The 22,698-nt window shown below is 42.5% G+C and overlaps 2 protein-coding genes across 2 annotated transcripts; both read left to right on the top strand.

Moving 5' to 3' along the window:
• The first annotated feature begins 6,188 nt into the window (after positions 1 to 6,188).
• On the top strand, positions 6,189 to 8,089 carry LOC122551301 (gamma-crystallin S-1-like). Its single transcript, XM_043693008.1, has 3 exons — positions 6,189 to 6,279; positions 6,383 to 6,625; positions 7,744 to 8,089. Exons 1-3 carry the CDS (start codon positions 6,271 to 6,273, stop codon positions 8,017 to 8,019), a joined length of 528 nt encoding a protein of 175 aa, XP_043548943.1. The 5' UTR covers positions 6,189 to 6,270; the 3' UTR covers positions 8,020 to 8,089.
• An 11,331-nt stretch (positions 8,090 to 19,420) lies between these two features.
• LOC122551300 (gamma-crystallin S-1-like) lies at positions 19,421 to 22,404 on the top strand. Its single transcript, XM_043693007.1, has 3 exons — positions 19,421 to 19,511; positions 19,617 to 19,859; positions 22,059 to 22,404. Exons 1-3 carry the CDS (start codon positions 19,503 to 19,505, stop codon positions 22,332 to 22,334), a joined length of 528 nt encoding a protein of 175 aa, XP_043548942.1. The 5' UTR covers positions 19,421 to 19,502; the 3' UTR covers positions 22,335 to 22,404.
• Positions 22,405 to 22,698: the final 294 nt, after the last annotated feature.

Raw genomic sequence — 22,698 nt, 5'->3', positions numbered from 1 at the left:
CTCAAATTTGGAGACCAGAACTGCACAGTGTACTCCAGGTGTGGTCTCCCCAGGGCCCTGTACAGCTGCAGAAGAACCTCTTTGCTTCTATACTCAATCCCTCTTGTTATGAAGGCCAGCATGCTATTAGCCTTCTTCACTACCTGCTTTACCTGCATGCTAACCTGCATTGACTGGTGTACAAGAACACCCAGATCTCTTTGTACTGCCCCTTTACCTAAATTGATTCCATTTAGGTAGCAATCTGCCTTCCTGTTCTTGCCACCAACGTGGATAACCATACATTTATCCACATTAAACTGCATCTGCCATGCATCTGACCACTCACCTAACCTGTACAATCTTTGTACATAATGGTTAGCTGTAGTAACTACCTCCTGGAATAATCAATGCCATAATATCCATATGCACTTTCTTATGTTTTAAGAAATAACATTAACATTGCTGCTTAAATTAAAATATCCTATTGGAGGCAAACACACTAATGTTAATGGTGGTAGCATATATTAGGAAAATTAATTATAAACTAACTGGACAATGCATTATTTGGATGAAGGGTAAATTCCTTAGCCATAGGCGGCATCAGTTTCTGTCAATACAGTCAGTCGGGACAGATCTTAGGTAGGGCATTTACCACCAAAACAAACAGAACTAATTTACTTTTGATTAAGGTGCAATTAATTTTTTTTCAAACCTGCAAGGTCTTTATTATTAAGGAAGGGGCACCTTCTAACTTAAATTAATACAAAATTAGGGGCATGCACGTTAAGGTGGTACACGCAACACTTTTAATTGGAATCATGGAAAACTGAAACCTCATTATAGATTTGGCATCTGATGACACCCTCATCGAATTCTTTGGCCAAGCAACATATGCAATTATACCTTACAGACCAAACCATAGATAATCTTGAGAAAAGACCTTTAATAATCTTATTTTCCATTGGAAAGGAGGATTTTCATATAAGTAACACATTTGGTCTTTTCATGGACAATTAGAAAAATCCAGGAAAGATCTATAAGAATTAGCTTCATGCATAACAGACTCCAACTCACATTGTACAGACAGCAACCTCCAAGAGTTTACTGACCAGTTTACCAGAATTCCACAGTAAAGAGCATGAGTGTTACTTTTCAGAAGTGAAACCCCTGGAGAAGCTCATTATGTTAAGTCATCATATTTACACCAGCTAAATCTATTTGCATCATCTTCTCAGTGTGATGAATTAATTAAAGATCAATAGAAATAGGAAGCCATAGCATCAGACTAACAACAATTAGATGTTTTGTATATAATTAACATGACTGATATAGTCATAATCCCTATATAATATGTAAGAGATCCATTATATCTTATGTATAAATGATTATTCAACTTTTCTTGATACCTGTAGAATGTATGGCACTGAGGGACATAAGGCATGCATGTGCAGAAAATCTAATTCCAAAGGCTAGGCCAGATTCCAGAACAATACACAGTTGATAAGTTGGTACAACACTGGCTGCAAGGCAAGTGTAAAGATGGTATACAAATGCACACAAATTCATCAATAAAGTTCAGAATCAAAAGCAAGTGAAAATCAAATTTCAAACAATGCCCAAGCTTTTTATGTTATTCAACTTATAACCATGTCAACAGCATTAGGCGATCAGGAGCTTTTATATACGTTAGGATCATTTGCTCTGAAAAGGCACAATAACATACAATGAAAGCCAAAACCAACATTGGAGTTACTGCCAACATATTACTACTGTGCACTCAGAAAATGTATGTATCTCACCAAGTGGTACACTTGGGAGACACTGTCTCAGAGTGTACAATGGATCACCATTTCTGTGCATTAGCAAAATTATGGCTTCCCAGAATCTTCTACCTGGTGATGCTAATACACAAGCAGTGATGGGATTACTAGTATGCACAAGTCTCGGTATAGTTACGATTCATGAGATTCAACTGCACCCTTTGTGGCAGAACAGACTACATGTGGCACAACTAAATCCATCAATGGTCTTAAAAAATATAACTTGCAAGTGAGATTTAAGTCAGGCACAAGGATGATTACTTCAGAAGCACCATGATGATCAGATTACCCAACCCACACACAGACCAGGATATACCTCTTGACCTACACAATGCGGTTCAAGATTATACAGTTAAAGATTTTCTCAAAATTGCTCCATTACACTTTGGCCAGAGCAAATGTTATTGGCTACTGCTGAAGATAAGCAACTACAAGAGTTGCAAGAAAAATAATGTCCAGGAATGGGCTGACAGTATTCAAGAAGAGTCTGAGACGATTTGTTCATCTTGGGCAGAGATCAACTTGGTACATCAGGACAAAGCATGTTTTTGGAAAAGCAAGTCCAAATACCATAAACGTAACACCTCAATATCATTTTGATGCGAGACCGGAGGCACATTAGCATTGAAATTCACAAGGCAGCTGGCATGTGATTCTGCATTGGGATATATCAGAATATTAATGCCTCATGAATGGATGTGAGGCATGCCAGATGTATCAATCCCACTAGAGGGAGCCTCTACACTCACACAATGTTCCATTCACTCCTTGGATGAAGGTAGCAACAGACCTTTTCACAGTACACTGAGAAGGTTGCATCTTTGTGATGGATTACATTTCTTAACTCCCTATTTTTCAGAGGCTTAGCATCACACTGAGTGGGACCATCACTGACATGATAAGTTTTATTTTCAGTTTATTCGATGTCCCACATCAGATAGCGAATAATAAAAAAAACATACTTCACTGGCAAACCATCTCAGGACATTTGTACTGTAGGGAGTGACCCATAGCAGACTGTCACCTCACTGTTTCCTGAAGAAGGGCTTATGCCCGAAACGTCGATTCTCCTGTTCCTTGGATGCTGCCTGACCTGCTGCGCTTTTCCAGCAACACATTTTCAGCTCTGATCTCCAGCATCTGCAGCCCTCACTTTCTCCTCGAAGATTGTCACCTCACTAACCAGACTCAAACTGTTTAGCAGAATGTTTGGTGGTGTGAACAATGAAATCAACAAATATTAAATGTGGAGCAACAAGCTTTTTGTATTGCCTTGCTGCATTTTATGCAATACCAAAATAAGGAATTTCAATTTCAGGACAATTTATGTTCGTATGACAAGTGCAAATTACATTTCTCAGCAACGAATTGTCTAACTATTCCAAGATACAGGGCATTCTTCTTCTTAGACAGACGAGACCGAAAGGGATCGGCATGAATAGGCAGATAGAAATCTACCAAAACAGAGCACTGGGCAGAGAGTATGATTTATAAATACAAATACGCCGATACCAGCAAAAGTCTATGAAAATGCAACCAGTCCCAGACCATAACTGACCGTGACACTACATTGTGAAGGAATAGAAACCAACTCAGTCCAACATACAGCACACTAATTATGCATAAAGAGGGTGAGGAAAACTACTCCAAAGTTACCGTTTAGACATCTCATGTTTTTGAATACCACTATTAAATATCTCTCATTATGCACTTCTCTCAGGTAGAACAACCTCTGCCTATCCATGGCTAATAAGTCCTTCATTCCTGGAAAAATTCTCATAAGTATCCTTGGCACCTTCGCACTTTTCCCAAAATATTATGCCAAGATTGAAACACGTACTTCAGTTGAAAGTAGAATAATATTCCATGAAGTTTCATCACAAGTTGTTTTACTTTGATACTTGATTTATAATGCCATGGAGCCTGGCTGTCTTTTTAACCACTTTATTGAGTTGCCCAAACACCTTCTAAAAAATGTGTTTCGAGTATCACAATCACCACTTCAGGACCAGTTGGGCAACCGCAAAAACACTATACTGAAACACAGAAGTTTAGTTTTCTTTTTAAACTCTGTTTTACCTATTTGAATCAGTTTTTAATTGACACCATGTGCCTATGCATAACCACGTATATACAGTCGGTTGTGCTATAATGCAGCAGTTCTGATCTTGTGCAATCCTGTGTTATAAGAAAACCTCATAGTAGCCTCACCATTGAAACTAATGGGGCTGGAATCATGTTATAACCAATCCACGCTTTAAAAACTCATGTTTGGTCCCCATTTGTCAATTGTGTTATTGTGAATTTGCATTAACAGAGCGCACATTATAGCAAAACAACCTGTATTTGTTCAGGATAGATTTTTATCTTTGGAAAAATGGGATGTTGTGCTTTGTCTCATGATTAGCATGTCAGTACAACTTTAAGGGACATGCTTATATCACCACAGTATTGTAACCCAAAGATATAACAGTCATCCTAACTTAGAGCATTTGAAGCGTTATAGTCAGATTGTTTGATATTAGCCCAGACATTCTGCGCCTGAGGAATGTAACTATTGTACATGAAAACCTGGTCATCGGGTGTGAGGTACTGTCAGTGTTGTTATATGTGGCACAGATCTGGCCTATTCCCAGAACCTGTGCTGCCGCAGCCACCCGGGCCATCTTCCACTTCATGTGGAGATCAAAGATGGACCGGGTCTGAAGAGACATCATGTATAAAGATCTGGGCAATGGGAGAAAAAACATGCCCAATGCCACCCTTACCCTAATGGCCACCTTTGTGTGTGGTGCATCAGGTTGTGCTTGGATCCCCAGTACCCAAACGCCAAGTGTCACTACGTACTGAGGTTCTACCTGTCCCCGGTGTTGCAAAGAATGGGCCTGGCCTCGCTGCCGCGGAACGCTCCGAGTAGTTGGACCGTTCCATATCAGCTGTCCTTCGTGGAGAAATTTATGAAGAAAAACACCTTTGACCACAAGTCCATCAGGAAGTGGTCAGCACGTGGTGTCCTTGAGACCCTTCGGGAAAAGGAGAGGGCGGATCCTATCGAGCGGTTCCCTGGGCAGACTGTCAAAGTCATTTGGCAGAATGTCTCACCGCCAGAACTTTCCAACAAGCAACAAGAAATGACTTGGTTGGTGGTGAGAAGGGCTCTGCCTGTGAGATCCTTTATGCACGCCCGGACTCTCTCCCACACCGCACACTGCCCTCGAAGCAGCTGCGTGGGAGACGAGACTGTCACACACCTCCTTCTGGAATGTGCCTATGCAAAGGAAGTCTGGAGAGGAATGCAGTAGGGTTTGTCGAGGTTCATCCTGAGCAGCTCCGTAATGCGGGAATCCATGCTCTATGGTCTGTTCCCCAGGACGCACACCGAGACGAACATCAACTGTGCCTGGAGGATCATCAACTTGGTGAAAGACACTCTTTGGTCTGTCCGAAACCTGTTGATCTTCCAGCTGAAGGAGTTGACCCCGATTGAGGGTCGCAGACTGGCACATTCCAAGGTCCAGGACTACGTGTTGAGGGATGCGCTAAAGCTTGGGGCAGCTGCCGCCAAGGCGCGATGGGGAAAGACCACCATATAAGGTCTGCCTGCCTGAGAAGAACGGGCGGCCCACCCATTAATAGGGCTCCACTGATGCCTCAGTAGAATAGCTGGATAGTCAATGTACAGATTTGTACATATGAATGATTAATTTCGATCTCGGTATGTAAAGAAATGGAATGTATACATATGTATGACATCACCAATTTTATAGATATTAAATAATTTTATGAATAAAGTATATTTTTGAAATTTAAAAAAATGTAACTTTTGTACATGCACGTTAGTTGTGCTAAAGTTGTCTTTTGGTTTCTTCAATATTATTATATTCGAGTTTTTTTAATGCTACAGGTGATAATGTTGGCATTACCGCATAAACTAAAATACCCTATTGGTGGAAATTCACACCAGCATTCTGTCAAATGAGTGATTAGCATCTTGTTCTGCTTACTCTGCATATTTCAGGTAAACATAATGCATAATCATGGACAGCCCACTTCAAAAACGGCAGTTGATACACTGAGCCAGAAACATCCTCACATTGTCCACCATCCATGTTCTGTAATGGAGCATCACAATGATGCAAGGGAGACCAACTGCATGTCAATAATACCTTTACTCGACGCATCATAAATGAATTGCCAGTTTGCCATTGAAATATTTCGTGAACAATGAAAGCAGCATCAAAGCAGAATGAAAAGAATCATTGTCCTATCAATAAACCTGAATAAGGGGATTTTGTCTGCAATGGCAGGTTTTTTTATAATTTGTCATTTTGCTGATATGCGCTGTTGAAAGCTATTAGACTAACAAAAGTATTCCCTACAGTGGCATTTTAGTCCAGTGTATAAATATTGAGCTGGATAGGACAGTGCTACATCCCAGGTGCTTGTTTAATTAGCTTTAAAGCTCAAAATGGGCAAGGTACGGTTAACTTGTATAACTTTAAACTTAGCTCATAACATTTTCTAAGAATCCTCAAAGTTATGAAAGTATGAAATCTCTTGTGTAATTTTATTTCCCACAGATCATCTTTTATGAGGACAGGAACTTCCAGGGGCGGCACTATGAGTGCAGCAGTGACTGTGCTGACCTGTCCCCTTACTTCAGCCGCTGTAACTCCATCCGTGTTGAGAGTGACTGGTGGGTGCTGTATGAGAAACCCAATTACGTGGGATACCAGTATGTTCTGACCAGGGGAGAATATCCTGACTACCAGCGCTGGATGGGATTCAATGACTGTGTCAGGTCATGTCGCAGTTACCCACAAGTAAGTTAGAAATACGTGCTAATTATCTGTCTCAGAACATCTACTGATATGATTTATGGTGTGTGAATAATTACTGTTTTTTATAAAATACATTTGGAGCTCCTTCATAAATTATGTTTTCATGTTTATATTGAATAGTGGACCAGGCTTAAAGGACCAAATGGGTTAGTCCTGTTGATGTAATCTATGTTTCTATATCAATTGAGGCACAATTATTGTCATTTCCATTGACTGTCATGAGTGACAAATCCATATTTGAACTACACTTCATCAGGAAGGGCTTATGCTTGAAATTATCCTGCTCCTCAGACGCTGCCTGACCAGCTGTGCTTTTGCAGCATCACACTCTTTGACTTTAAGCATACTTGTTGAGCATTACAGAACCATAGAACCACTTTTCAGTAATGGGAACAGTTTCTAATCAGAAACACTGTCTAGACATCTCATGGTTTTGAATACCTCTATCAAATATCTCTCATCATTCACTTCCCTCAATAGAACAATGTTTGACTATCCATGGCTAATCAGTCCACAGTTAATAAGTCTTTCATCCCGGAACAATTCTCATAAAACTTGTCTGCATGTTCACACTTTTCCTAAAGCCTGGTGTCAAGTATTAGACATGTAATTCAACTGAAACCAGATTAATGTTTTATTTATCACAACCTTTTTGCTTTTATGTTCTGTGATTTATAATGTCATGGAGCCTGTTCGTCTTTTTAACCACATCATCAACCTTTTGAGCCACCTTCCACAAATTGTGCTATCATTATTCTTCACCTCCTTGAGAGTTATACCTTAAGTTTAGATTGCCATTTCTCATTCTTCCTTCCACAGTGCATGACTTCATATGTTGCTTTGCTCAATTTCATATGCCACATGACCACTTATTACATCAGCTTATATTCCTTTGAGGTCTATCACAATTCTTCTCATGGCCCCCTATGCTTCACAGGCTTGTGTCAGCTACACACTTTGAACTTGTGTCTCATAGACCCAAGTCCAAGTCATTGATAAATATACTTGTTCTGGAGTGTTATAATCTTGAAACTGTTTTCAATATACTTCATGTGCATGTTTATAGCTGCATTGTGAAAGTTTTACATTTTATGTTGTAGTACCGAGGAGGCTCCTACAGAATGAGGATTTACGAGAGGCCTGACTTTGGAGGGCAGATGATGGAATTCATGGATGACTGTCCATCTGTCTACGACCGTTTCCGTTACCGTGACATCCACTCCTGCCATGTGATGGACGGTTACTGGATCTTCTATGAACATCCCAACTACAGAGGGCGACAGTACTTCATGAGGCCTGGCGAATACAGAAGATACAGTGACTGGGGGGGTTACAATGCAACAATTGGATCTTTCAGGCGCATGAGGGATTTCTAATTCCTTGTTGAAAACTATATTCTGTTATGCTGAAATATTCTGAAATAAAATAAAAGTGCTAGCAATAGAACTGATTTTTCTTTGGATTTTATATTTGTGCACTGCCACCTCAGACATCCAACAGTCTTGAAACTATGATAAACTATGGAAAATATTCCCCATGACATTGAAAATGCAAAATACATAGCAAGGCAAGATTCTTCACCAGAACCTTTTTATTTAAAACAGTGACTGTTCATTTCGACAGCTATTCAGATAGATCAGTGACATTCAACAGGAAAACAGCGAGACTCAACTGGGATATTAAAATAGGACTGCACATAGAATGCTAAAAATACTTTAACAGGTTTATTTGGGCGCACTAACTTTTGGAGCGCTTCTCCTTTGCCGAATGGTCAGACAGAAGGAAGGAGCAGTGCACCAAAAGCTAGTACCCCCAAATAAACCTGTTGGATTATAACCTGGTGTTGTGTTATTTTTAACTTTGTACATCCCAGTCCAACACTGCCTCTTGCAAATCATAAAATTTTGGATTTGATGCATTGTCTTTATTTAAAAAGGTGTTTAGTTTTTAAAAGAGATAAATTCTCAAGAAAGATATTTACTTATTAGTTGGAATAAAAACATATAACTATCAACTCATATTTATTTGATGTTGATGGACGGAACCAATCTGATTGCTACCTTATTTTGTTGCTGCTGTTTTTTGCACTAAGTAGCTGGTCCAAGTGTACATTAGTAAGTCAGACTCTGTTTTTGCTCTTTATAAATTTTAACGAACTGACGGTTGTTTTGCCTATATACCTGGGCCTACAAAAAGAGAAAGAATATTTTTTGGCCAAGAATGACAGAGAAGGGTATTGTTTTTGTTGAAGCATGTTTCAAAGCACACTTACATGACTTATCTCAACATTCTCTTGTAACATGCCTTCAGTGTCACGTCTTGCAGCAAGTCAAACAGTTCAGTTTTTAAGTATCTCCTTTCATATCTAAGAATACTTACTTCTGACATATATTCGATTGAAATTAACCTGGGTTTTCAATGAGGCAAAAGACTTGACAAGATCCTCTAAAGGCCTGGGGCATACTGTCTATTTATGTCTGCTAGCAGTGACACCTTCCATTACTTTACTGATGAGCGAGAATAGACTGATAGGGCAGTAATTGGCCTGGTTAGATTTGTCCTGCCTTTTGTACATAGTGTGTACCTGGGCAATTTTCCACATTGCTCTGTGTGTGCCAACACTGTAACTGTGCTGGAAGAGATTGGCTAGGGGAGCACGAATTCTGGATCACAAGCTTTTGGTACAATTGCCAGAATGTTATCAGGACCCACAGCCTTTGCACGGCACGGTGGCACAGTGGTTAGCACTGATACCTCACAGCGCCAGAGACCCGTGTTCAATTCCTGCCTCAGGCAACTGTCTGTGTGGAGTTTGTACATTCTCCCTGTGTCTGTGTGGGTTTCCTCCGGGTGCTCCAGTTTCCTCCCACAGTCCAAAAATGTGCAGGTTAGGTGAATTGGCCATGTTAAATTGCCCGTAGTGTTAGGTGAAGGGGTAAATGTAGGGGAATAGGTCTTGGGTGGGTTGCTCTTCGGAGGGTTGGTGTGGACTTGTTTGCCTGAAAGGCCTGTTTCCACACTGTAAGTGATCTAATCTAAATCCGGTTCCTCCAACTGTTTCTTGATAACACATGGAGTGAAACAAGTTGGCTGAAGACTGACATCTGTAATGCTGGGGAATCACTGGAGGAGGCTGAGGTAGATCATCCACTCAGCACTTCTCGCTGAAAGTTGCTGTGAATACTTCAGCCATAGCTTTTGCACTGATGTGTCAGACTCTTCCATCATCAAGGATGGAGTTATTTATGGAGCTTCCTCCTCCAGTGAGTTGTTTAATTATCCACCACCATTCAAGATTGGATACACCAGGACTGCAGAGCTTACATCTGATCTCTTAGTTGTAGGATCACTTAGCTCTGTCCATCTGCTGCTAATGTGGTTTGGCATGCAAGTAATCGTGTTTGGTAGCTTCACCAGATTGACATCTAAATCTTAGGTATGCCTGGTGCTGCTCCTGCACTCTCATTGAACCAGGGTTGATCCCCTGGCTTGATGGTAATGGTTGAGTGGGGTTTATGCCAGGGAATGAGGTTACAGATTCTGCTGGAGTACAATTTTGCTGCTGTTGATGGCCCACAGTGCCTCATAGACACTCCGTCTTGAGTTGCTAGACCTGTTCAAAGTCTGTCCCACTCAGCATGGTGATAGTGCCACTCTACACAATTGAGGTAATTTCCAATGTGAAGACAAGACTTTGACTCCACAGTGCAACGATGCTATCACTTTAAAAAGGTTATCTTGCCCTTGGGTTTTTTTTTCAAGACAATCTGTGAAGGCAGCGATGCCGAAATATCTGGGCAAGAGCCTAGTTTAACAATGGCATGGGAGTGGCCAGTTCTCCCAGTTCAGGTTTTTTCTGGACCAATTGAGTTGTAACAGTGAGAAGCTGCTGGTATAGCTGTCGCAGAAGCTGTGTAGTGCAAAAGGTTTCCATGCATCAGCAGATAATCCCTGACTGACTTCTCTCTCTAAAATCTTTCCTGCCTGTAAGAATCTGTGTTAGAATGTATCTTTTGCCAAGGGGTGTGTTTGGGATGTTACTGGATTGGAACAGCTCCTTAGTTCAGTTGCTGTGTCAGGTCAGTTAAGATTCCAATACTTATGATATTCTAAATTCCATTTACTTTTGTTCATGTTTCAACTGTAGTGTTTCAATAAATTCTGTTTTGCTGCATCACACCTGGAATAACCATTGCCTTTAAAATAAGAAAATGTTAGGCTACCTTCTTAAAATATTTTGAGGGGGTCTGGCCTGGTCCATAACAACAAAGACTGTGTTGTGGTCACTCTTACCAAGACTGTCATTGACAGATACACCTGCAGCCGGCAGATTGGTAAAGATGAGACCAGGTATGTTTTTCTCTCTTGTTGATCCCTTCCACCTGCCACAGACCCAGTCTAGCAGTTATGTCCTTTAGGACCTAACCAGCTCAATCAGTAATACTGTTGCTCTGCCCCACCCAGATTAAGTCCTTACCTCCCTCAGTATTTCATCAAAGTTTTGTTGAACATAGAGGAGTTCCAATTCATAAGCCGAGGGAGGTCGGTATGTAGTACTCAGCAAGAGCTTTCCTTGCCCATCTTTCACCTGAATCCATGAGACTTCATAGGCTTCAGAATCACTGTTGAGGACTCCAACGGCAACTCCCTTCTGACTGTATGCCACCGTGCTGCCATCTCTGCTGTGTCTGACCAGCCCAATGAGACCAGAGAAATTCAGGGGTGGTGATGGTAGTTCTAGGATGTTGTCAGTCAGGTATGATACCATGAATATGACTAGTCTGTGAGAGAGCTCTCTCAATTTTGGCACTAGCACCCTGATGTTTGTAAGGAGGACTTCGCAAGGATGACAGGGCTGTTTCTGCCATTGTCTTTTCTGGTATCTAGGTCGATGCTGTGTAATCCAGCCAGTGTCATATCTTTGATGAGACTTTGTAATGATTGGTACAATGCAGTGGCCTGCTGGGTACCAATTAAGACTGTCCGACCCCATCATGCCCGAACAACTTAATCTGAAGGATGATGACTTGTGCTCAGAAGGTCTGACCCATGTTCTCGTCCTGGCCGCTGTGCACGTCACAATCTTGGATCCCCTTAATGTTTCTGTCAGGAGCTTACTTCAGCATGTAACTGGGGACCAGAGCTGCAGCAATACATTCCTAACCAATAAATGCATCCGGGATGGAATAGGTGCCACTTTCTCCAGAGCACAGCTCTTCACGGTGATCCCCTGTGATAGTGAGAGTCAAGCAGCTCGGGGTTTTGAAATTCTCCACTTTGTGAGTGTCCCCCATTGTTGCATTCAACTGCACCCATGCTCCTTTGGGAGTGCCTAGCACCAACTTGTAGATGATGTCAATCAAGAAAGATTGCACTCTGTGAATGATCAAATTATATGCGACCCTTGATATGTCATAAATATGCCACATTCTGTGGGTCTTTGTCAGATATCCTGGGGGTTGCCCAGACCCTTGCATATTAGAGAGCTCACTAGTTTCCTGCCCCCTTTCTAGGTGCCCAGGCCATACAGGAGTGGCTGTTGGGGAACTGTGCCTTCCCCTTCCAAACATGGCTCTTCACTGTTCTACGATACACCTCTCCCAATAACGCTATAGTGGAACAGACCCTTATGCTGAGGTTTTGATGCCTGGGGTACACCAGCTGGCCTTGTGATATAGCTGAATGTATCCTGTTTCTTTGAACCATGCTGTACCCTTCATCAGCTGGAGCCAGCAAAAAGAAGATGCAACAGAAATCAAAGATTGAGGGCAGTCCTTTGAGGATAAAGATGAGACCGAGGATCACGACATTGACAAGGAGGGCTTTCCAAGGAGGACAATAAGAGACATGCATCATCGAATTCAACAGGCCAGAAAGAACATTAGTGAAGATGAAAGACTGGGCTTGGACTTTGTTTAATTGTTTAACATTCTCTTCTTAATCTGGGAAACAGACTGTAAAGGTCATATGGACCTTCTTGTTTTTGCAGTCCTTGACCTTTTGTGTTATTGAGTAAATGTCTTTTTATTCATGTCATTGAATGCTTGATATCTTTGGATGATCCTACTTTAATGTACGTGCAGACATCATTTCTCAATGGCCATTAGAGAAATAGCAGCAGTCTGTCAGACAGTGCAATCACATGGCTTTAAGTGAACTCTCTCAGGTTAGTCAGCAGGTTGAGGGAAATCCTTATCTATCTCCTTTTGACCATAATCAAGGGTACTTCATTGCTTTAGAGTGCATGTAGAATGCTTAGTTGTCCTGAAATGCATTCGCAGCAACTATGAACCTGCGAGAGGCAACACTTTGTGCATGGTTTCTTAGCAGGCAATGTATTATGAAAGAGCACTGAATGTTACTGAATGATAAACAGAATAAACAAAGATATGTAGAATCCTCAGTACTCTCACTCATAAGATGTGGAATAATGTGTGAATCTGGTCCATTTCTGCCTATAGCACAAAATTTAAGTGGTGTACATATTAAATTACAATGACTTGGCAGCAGTCCTTCATGTGCAAGAATCCTGATATTTTGAGATTATCCACGGACATGCCGCCTCCATGCCCTCAGTGTCCTTTTTCCATCTTCGCCCTCTTACTATGACTAAGTGCAGCTCTGACATCTGCACTAGGTTGGAGGGAACATGCACTATGGTTGACCCTGTTGGATTGGTAGATTTGGGCAGTCGGGGCTCCTGGTGCCTCTGGGCCTAGACAGCTCGCTTTTGCTGAGAGTCACCTACCTAGATGCAGGCTCACCCTCCTTTGTTTGAAGTGCTGCAGGCTTTCAGATCACAGGGAGGGTTGAGGTGGCACTGAAGGTAGCACTTGGCAGAGTGTTCTGAAAAAAAGCACTGGGGGAACCTGTGCGTCACTCCTCCCCCACTCTGTCAGCACTACCATGAGAAAAAAGGGGCATCTGGAGTGAGACTGAAGTTCACAGTCCCACTCCCAACTTAGCAGTGATATTGAGTGACTATGGCCTGTCTAATGGAGAGCAGCTCTTTGACAATGTCCTCTACATAACATATTCAGCAGACACTGAGTGCGCTCGACTTGGCTTTCCCAGGTGATTGCCAACCTGTCCATGCAGACTGCCAGATCCATGCCAGCTGAAGTCAACACTCTACTGATAATATTTGGTAAACCCCTCTGTACTTCGTGTAAATGCCTCTGTCGAGCGTTTCTGATGTTCCTGTGCCTGTCTTTGCAGTCTGACATAATCATTAATGGCTGAGAACAAGGATTCATCATCTGTATGGGGTTGCAAAGGTGCCTTGAATTTAGCAGCAGTGCCCTGAGTCCCAAAGCCAATGCATACTTCATTGAGGCTCACTTTCCACAGGGTAAGAGGAAGTGAGGACTGTAGGTGCTGGAGAGTCAGAGTTGAAAAGTGTGGCGCTGGAAAAGCACAGCAGGTCAGGCAGCATCTGAGGAGCAGAAGAGTTGACGTTTTGGGCATAAGTCCTTCATCAGGATGTGGCAGGTGGGGGAAGGGGGCTAAGAGATAAAAAGGAGTGTGGGGTTGGGCTAAGGAGAAGGTAGCTGGCAATGTGATATATAGATGAAGGTGGGGGATAATTGTGATAGGGCGAGTGGGGAGGGCGGAGCAGACAGGTGGGGAGGAAGATGGACAGGTAGAACAGTGCCACAGGGCCGTGCTGAGTTGGAGGGTTGGATCTGGGATGAGGTGGGGCAGGAGATATCAACATCGTCCTCTTGACCTGTCCTACCTGTTCATCTTCCTTCCTACTTATCAGCTCCATTCTCCCCACCAACCTATCACAATTAATCTTCACCTGCATCCACTTCTCGACTTCCCACCAACTTTTCCCCTGGCCTCTCCCCCAACCCCTATTGTCTCTCAGCCCCCTTTCCCCACACCTCCTCATCCCCCCATTCCTGATGAAGGGCTTATGCCTGAAGTGTCAACTCTCCTGCTCCTCAGATGCTGCCTGACCGGCTGTGCTTTTCCAGCGTCACCCTTTTTAACTCTCGCTTTCCACAAGACCTAGCAAGTTTTCTTGCACTATCATCCTCATTGATGACGGACAATGCCTTAACAGCGACCTGCTCTACTTATTCTTCCATGCACTGCACACCAAAATAATTGCCACTATTGGCACATCATGCAATTCCCAGCATGGGCACTCCATTTAAAATGCCATTATATACCCAGTCAAAAAGCAAGCATTGGTGCCCCAGCTTTGTGGATGGGGACCTGGCGATCCTGGTGAATGTGATGCTGCAAAAGAGGCCTCATCCCTTTACCCAACCTTCCCATCTGGTCTGAGGTCAGTGCAGTCTCCACAGAATGGATAAGTACCCAGCAATGCAGGAAGAAGGTCAGTTCTATCAAAGTAATTGGCACCATCTTTTCTCTGTTACCTCACTCTATTCTTGATACTGCACCCATCTCCTACCTCCCACCTCCTAGTGCTTGCTCATGGTCCTCCACTCAATATTGCATTCAACATCTTCTCACTTGCTCTCACCTAATATACTCCCCCTTGCCGCACTACAAACCCTGTATCCTCAGGGCTGACCTCTCAGTCACTCGAGGCACCTCATCATCTTTTCCATACATTCACCAGTACTAACAGCTGTACCACCCATTCTCAGTTCACTCAAACCCTCCCTTTGTCTCAAATCAGGAGAAAACAACTCACAGTCAGGGAGAAAAAGCTAAGATGGGTGGTAGGGAGCCTGATATTTAACTCTTCATACCCGATGACTTGTGAATCCTGACTTTGGTATGAACCAGGACATTATCATAGGCTGTGTGTCCTTATGGTGTTGAGCGTTGTCCAAGATGGAGGTATGGAGGAACAGGCTGAGAGTTGGAGTTGCTAAATAACCCACTCTGACTTTCATGTTGTCAATTATCACCATCTACCTTCACCCAATGGCTGAGACAATGGGCAAGTGCAAATAAATGAAACAACTGTTAACTAATAAAAGATGTTGGTACATGCTAATGATGGCAAATGGATCTCTCGTCACTCACAAGTGAGAATCTCATTATCATATTCAACACTTCATTAGAAAATTATATTTCTTGGTCTTGATTTTGAGAAGCTCCTTGTTGGCCAGCTTACAAAGTTTTACACCCTTCGCTCTTGGGCCCACTTCATTCAGGGGCTGCTAAATTGTTGCCCATACTCTTGCAAGTTACTTGCTAATGCTGCCTGCAATAAGATGAACAGCTAAGCATCTCAGCTTATTGAAGGTGAAATTAGCTCCTTTTTATCTGTGGGAGGGTTGGAGAGGAGGCCATCTGGAATATTCGGTTCAAAATGCGTCACCCACTGATTAACATTATGACTGGGGGCACTGCATACTCCTGGCAGGCATAGGACGTTGTCCACACACAAGCACCTTTGATGACATCCAATACATTGTGTGGCAGGAGTGTGCAGGTTCACTCGGGATAACACTTTGGTATCTACGTAGCATCTGTACAACCCACAATACATCCAGCAAAAACTCATTATCATGCTCATAGTCTGTACTTGCCTGGGATATACAAGATACAGCATCATGGAGGTAGGCCATCATGACTGCATTGGTTCGTTAGATGAGTGTCATTACCCATGCCAATCGCCTGCTATAACCCCATACCCTTAAATATTACTGTTTTTCAAATAGTCATCCAATGTCCTCTTGTATCATTGATTACTTTTGGAAACAGAAGTTATGTAATGGTTGTCCCATCTTCCAAGCCTTTTTCCTTGTTGGATATGGGATTTAAACCACCTTTTTTAAGAATCACTTCTCGGTTTGGGAGTTACAGCTGAAATTTCAGTATTCTCTGTTTCCAGACCTGTTCTATGATCAGCTCCCCTTTTTTTCTGCAGCCTCTTGTTGGCCAAAGGCTGTTCACACATAAATACAGTAGCTGTGAACTGAAATTACCTGAGTCCTAGCTGCTGGCTTGAGCCAGTTTGAGCTGGCTGAGCTCTGAGGAATGACACTAGGGGGAAATCCTTATTTGGAGGAAGAGTAAAGAGGTAATCCTAAATGTGTCCTGAGAGTGAGCCTATAGTGGCAAGACACTGCTCTCAGATGAGTTGAGAACCAACAACAGCAAAACACCACAGTTTGGGAAGATAAGGTAAAAGGATGAAAATGAAGGATTTCAGTGTGTCTTCAGTGAAAACTCCGGACAGCAACCTCTGCAAAGTGTGGACCGTACACTTAGAGGTCTGGAGAGAACCCCAAGACCTGGGAGAAAAATGTCTGGCCAGCATGAGCTTCATTTAGAACAAAGAACAATGCAGCAGAGGAACAGGTCCTTCGGCCCTCCAAGCCTGCACCAACACATTTTGCCCTTCCATACTAAAACTGTGTTCATTTACAGGATCCATATCCCTCTATTCTCTTCTTATTCATGTATTTGTCCAGGTGCTTCTTGAATGCTGCCTTTGTGTCTGCTTCCACCACCTCCACTAGCAGCATGTTCCAGGTACTCAACAACCTTGTCTGAAAAACATGACTTGCGCGTCTGAGTTTAGATTAGATTAGATTACTTACAGTGTGGAAACAGGCCCTTCAGCCCAACAAGTCCACACCGACCCTCCGAAGAGCAACCCACCCAGACCCATTCTCCTACATTTACCCTTTCACCTAACACTAGGGCAATTCAGCATGGCCAATTCACCTAACCTGCACATTTTTGGACTGTGGGATAAAACCGGACCACCCGGAGGAAACCCACACAGACACAGGGAGAATGCGCAAACTCCACGCAGTCAGTCGCCTGAGGCGGGCATTGAACCCTGGGTCTCTGGCACTGTGAGTCAACATTGCTAACCACTGTGCCACCGTGCCGCCCACTGTGTCACCGTGCCGCCCACTGTACCATCGTGCCGCCCACTTTTAAGCTGTCCCCCATTTGCACCTTGAACCTGTGTCCCTTCTTAACTGACCCCTCCACCCTAAGAAAAAGCCTCATACTTTCCACTCCATCCATGCCATTCACAATCTTATAAACTTCCATCAGGTCGCCCCTCAACCTTCTATGTTCCATTGAAAACAAATCCAGTCTATCACCCTTTCATCATAGCTAAAATCCCCCATACCAAACAACATCCTGGTAAACCTTTTCTGTACCCTCTCCAAAGCATCCACATCCTTCTGGTAGTGTGGTGACCAGAACTGTATGCAATATTCCAACTGTGGCCTAACTAAAGTTCTATAAAGCTGCAGCATAACTTGCCTATCCTTATACTCAATGCCCTTCCAATGAAGGCATGAGCCTTTTTTCCTACTTTACTTACCTATGCTGCCGCCTTCAGTGATCTGTGCAGATGCACACCCAGATCTCTCTGCATGTCGATACTCTTAACTGTTTGGCTGTTCACTGTATGATTTCACCTGTACTTAACCCTCCAAATGCATCACCTCACATTCGTCCGGATTTTATTTCAGCTTTCGTTAGCTTTTATTTTTGTTGACTATTACGGGAACGTCAAGCATTGTGGGTTTGCACTGAATTTTATGAATTCCAGGCTTGCTGTTAACCTTTTTCTAGCCAAATGGTGTAATTTGTATGTCAGTTTGAACTAAATTAGTAAAAGTAGTGCTTAGTTGATACAGACTTGACTCTTGTACTCCTTGTACCTAGCCAATAACTGTTGTTGAGGGAAGTGACCAGGCAACACACTGCCCTTTCTGCCTTTAGTGCTGTAAAAGAAAGGGAATTTCTCTGATGTTACATGATGGCTGCATGTGACAAACTCAGAAGCCTCTCCAAGCAATACCGTCCCTCCAATGTCCCAGCAGCACATGCTTCTTACTAGAAGAATCTCCATTGATCCTTCAGGAATGCAATGCTACCTTGGCACAGCTGCAACAAATAGAAAATCAAACGCATCTCACCCGGTGCTGGGTTGGTGAGGCCTCAAATAGCAAGGCTGAAGAGTCAATTGTGTCACTGAAAGCATCTGAAGCTGTCTGTGTTTAAGAGAGGGCCTTAAAAAGTTTTCAAACTCAAAAATGGCAGATTGTAAGTCATGCCAGCATCAAATCAATGACTGATATCATGAGCTGTCTATATGTTGCGTACATAAGGGAAGTCAATACTATTGCACCTCAGCCAACAGGGATTAGTGCATTGTACTAGAAGAGGCTTTGGTGTTGCAACTAATAAATTAAGTCAAGCCATTACAGCACCAGAGGATGATAGGGCTGTTGTCTCACTGGAGAGACACTTGGTGATGGGCTTAACATGACGGTCACCCTACCTCAAGTAAGGGACAAGATTCAGAAGGCAGAATCTTCATGGGGATCTCAGCTGGTAAAGGACTTGAAACCACTCTGTTGGCATCATTCTGCGTCACAAACCAGCTGCCCAGCCAATTAAGTTAACCAATGCCCTGTGGTGCCCAATTTGAACTGTAATATCTTCACTAGACTCAACATTAATGCAGAAAAATGTGTTTCTGGCTTGTGCCCGAAACGTCGATTCTCCTGCTCCTTGGATGCTGCCTGACCTGCTGCGCTTTTCCAGCAACACATTTTGCAGCTCTGATCTCCAGCATCTGCAGTCCTCACTTTCAACATTAATGCACTTTGCATTCCAGGCTTTTGCATTTTTTTCACGAACAATTAAAACAGCATCAAAGCAGAATGAGAAGAATCAGTGCCCCATCTATAAACCTGAATAAGGGGATTTTGGCTGGAATGACTCTAGAGTTCTTTTTTTCTAATTTGCCATTTTGCTGATATACGCTGTTGAGACCATTAGAATAACAAAAGTATTCCCTGCAGTGGCATTTTAGTCCAGTGTATAAATATCGAGTTGTACAGAACAGTGCTACATCCAGGTGGTTGAACTAGCTGTGACGCTCAAAATGGGCAAGGTAAGATCAACTTTTAAACTTTTCACATTTGTAAATAATGTTATATTATAAAATATATCAAAGTTGGGAAATTACCAATTCAACTATGTTATTTTATTCCCACAGATCATCTTTTACGAGGACAGGAACTTCCAGGGGCGGCACTATGAGTGCAGCAGTGACTGTGCTGACCTGTCCCCTTACTTCAGCCGCTGTAACTCCATCCGTGTTGACAGTGACTGGTGGGTGCTGTATGAGAAACCCAATTACATGGGATACCAGTATATTCTGACCAGGGGAGAGTACCCTGACTACCAGCGCTGGATGGGATTCAATGACTGTGTCAGGTCATGTCGCAGTTACCCACAAGTAAGAAACTATTACTTACTAAGTGTCAAGTTTTGGCGGCACGGTGGCACAGTGGTTAGCACTGCTGCCTCACAGCGCCAGGGACCCGAGTTCAATTCCCGCCTCGGGCAACTGTCTGTGTGGAGTTTGCACATTCTCCCCGTGTCTGCGTGGGTTTCCTCCGGGTGCTCCAGTTTCCTCCCACAGTCCAAAGATGTGCAGGTTAGGTGGATTGGTCATGCTAAATTGCCCTTAGTGTTAGGTGAAGGGATAAATATATGGGAATGGGTCTGGGTGGGTTGCTCTTCGGAGGGTCGGTGTGGACTTGTTGGGCCAAAGGGCCCACTTCCACACTGTAAGTAATCTAATCTAAAATCATTTTCTGATGTCATTTACGTTTGCTGTTGCCCATCAGTAATTTATTGCCTTGTTATGCAATCTATTTCGATTCCCTTGATTAATCGTGTAACCTTATACTAATTATTCTCACTGCCTTTTACAATCATGTGTAACAAATCCAGAACTGAGTTATTCTGTTATACGTTATTTCATATATTTGAAAAATGTTAAAAATAGCAAGATCATGGAGGATGGTACAAAGAACTTTGTCTGTACTGTCTTGACATGTTTCTAATTAGTCACTAACTTGCAATAAGTACACAATAATTCTAATGCATGAATACTACAGAACTACTGATTGTGCTCCTGGTACACCTCTGTAACTTTTGATGGATTTGACCAGGGTGCAAGTAAAGATTTTACAAATATTGTATAGACAGTACAGCTAGGGAACTGTCCCTTATACACGGTCAGTCCTACAATCTTTTGCTGAAAGGATTGTTGTTGAATTTTTTATTGAGACAGGGAGAGTTGAAGAGCTGTTCAGTCGTGCTACCATTGTAATTAGATCTGAATCTTACTTTACCCTGCTGGGATCTTGACCTATTAATGACATTTGTCATAGTACTTGCTGATTATGAACAGCTCTACAAAATCTCTTTCAAAGTTCTCTTCTCTAAGTGAATCTCAGTGTCTCGAATCTATCAACTTAACTGAAGCTCCTCATCTCTGGAACAGATACTATAAAACAACAATTACAGCTCCTATAAAGCTTTCACATCCTTCCCAAACAGTGATACCTAGAATTGAACACATTGGGAAAATTGTACAGGCACCTAAGAAGCAGGAAGGGAGTAGATCAGCTGGTTAAAAATACAGGAGGCCAAGTCAGATTTACTTACTGTCCATTTCCCACCATAACAGAAATTTGGTGAATTCAAACATTGGATTTGTACAGGCAAAGATATCTTTAAGGATCATTTTATCAAGTCTTTTTCCAACAGCTCTGCTATGTAAGGAGCATCGAGCTAAATGGAAGCAGCATCTGAGAGCAGCCCTCAGGAATTTTTTTTTAAGTAAGGATTTGTCAGGCAACTGTCAAGGGCAGCGTGCTATCTGAACAGGAAAGCAATCCTGGCAGTAACCACTTATTAAGCTACCACATCTGTAATTGAGAGGGCAGTCCCGCTAGTCACCTATGTATGCCAACAACACAGGATCCAGCTAATGTTGATTAGACTGGCAGGAGGCTGGAAGAACTCAGCAAGCCAGGCAGAATCAGGAGGTGCAGAAGTCGACGTTTGGGGTGTAACCCTTCTTCAGGACCCCTTTACATTCCTCAGGTGATGTTGAGCCATACATGTGATTGACAAAATTCTGCCCAAAGCTCCGGCTGAGTAGTTGAGGTCAAGCCAATGTTTGATAAAACTTCATCTGAACTTCCTTGCCTTTATACTCCATTTATAAAGTCCAGAGTTCTACATGCATTTTTCAAACTTCCCTGCTCCCACAATTTCTGCATGTATGCTCCTAAGATTCCCAGTTTCTGCACTCAGCTCTAAAATTACATCTTTTAATGTTTATTGATTTCCTTCATTCTCCCTACCAAAGTGTATCAATTTGTTGTTTTAAGTGCTGCATGACACATGTCCACACATTCCACTAGACTGTCTATATCCTTTTAAAGTCCATGCTGACCTCCTCACAGTTCATTATTCTTCATGTTTTGAATAACCTGTCAATTTTGAATTTGCGCCCAGTACGTCAAAGTCAAAATCATTGGTACATGCCAAGTAAAGTACTCCATCTTGGAATCTTCCTCAATATATACCCAGATATATTTATTGTGATTTCATGTACCTTCTATATTTTACATTGCAGTACCGTGGAGGCTCCTATAGAATAAAGGTTTACGAGAGGCCTGACTTTGGAGGACAGATGATGGAATTCATGGATGACTGTCCATCTGTCTACGATCGTTTCCGTTACCGTGACATCCACTCCTGCCATGTGATGGACGGTTACTGGATCTTCTATGAACATCCCAACTACAAAGGGCGACAGTACTTCATGAGACCTGGTGAATACAGGAGATACAGTGACTGGGGAGGCTACAGCTCAACCGTCGGATCTTTCAGGCGCATGAGGGATTTCTAATTCCTTGTTGAGAGCTACATTTTGTCATGGTGATATATTCTGAAACATAATAAAAGTGCTAGCATCAGAACTGATTTTCTTGGATTGCATTTGTATGCCTCTGCTATTCTAGACATGCTATGATCTTGAAACTAGGATAATTTTTGAGAAATAAATCCCCCATCATATTGAAAATGAGAAAATACATAGCAACATAAGATTGTGCACCAGATCTTTTTTTCAAGCCAGCAACTATTCATTCAACCAGCTATTCAGATAGATGGCTTTTTGATCATGTTTAGTTAAAGTACCATGAGCTTATCATGAAAGGACCACATAAGTACATTGTCAGATCATAAATTAAGATATTATTAGTCAGATATTA

Source organism: Chiloscyllium plagiosum, chromosome 7 (assembly GCF_004010195.1).
Source record: "Chiloscyllium plagiosum isolate BGI_BamShark_2017 chromosome 7, ASM401019v2, whole genome shotgun sequence".
NCBI lineage: Eukaryota > Metazoa > Chordata > Chondrichthyes > Orectolobiformes > Hemiscylliidae > Chiloscyllium > Chiloscyllium plagiosum.
The sequence above is the reverse complement of the archived record's forward strand: the minus strand, read 5'-3'. Positions and strand labels throughout refer to the sequence as shown.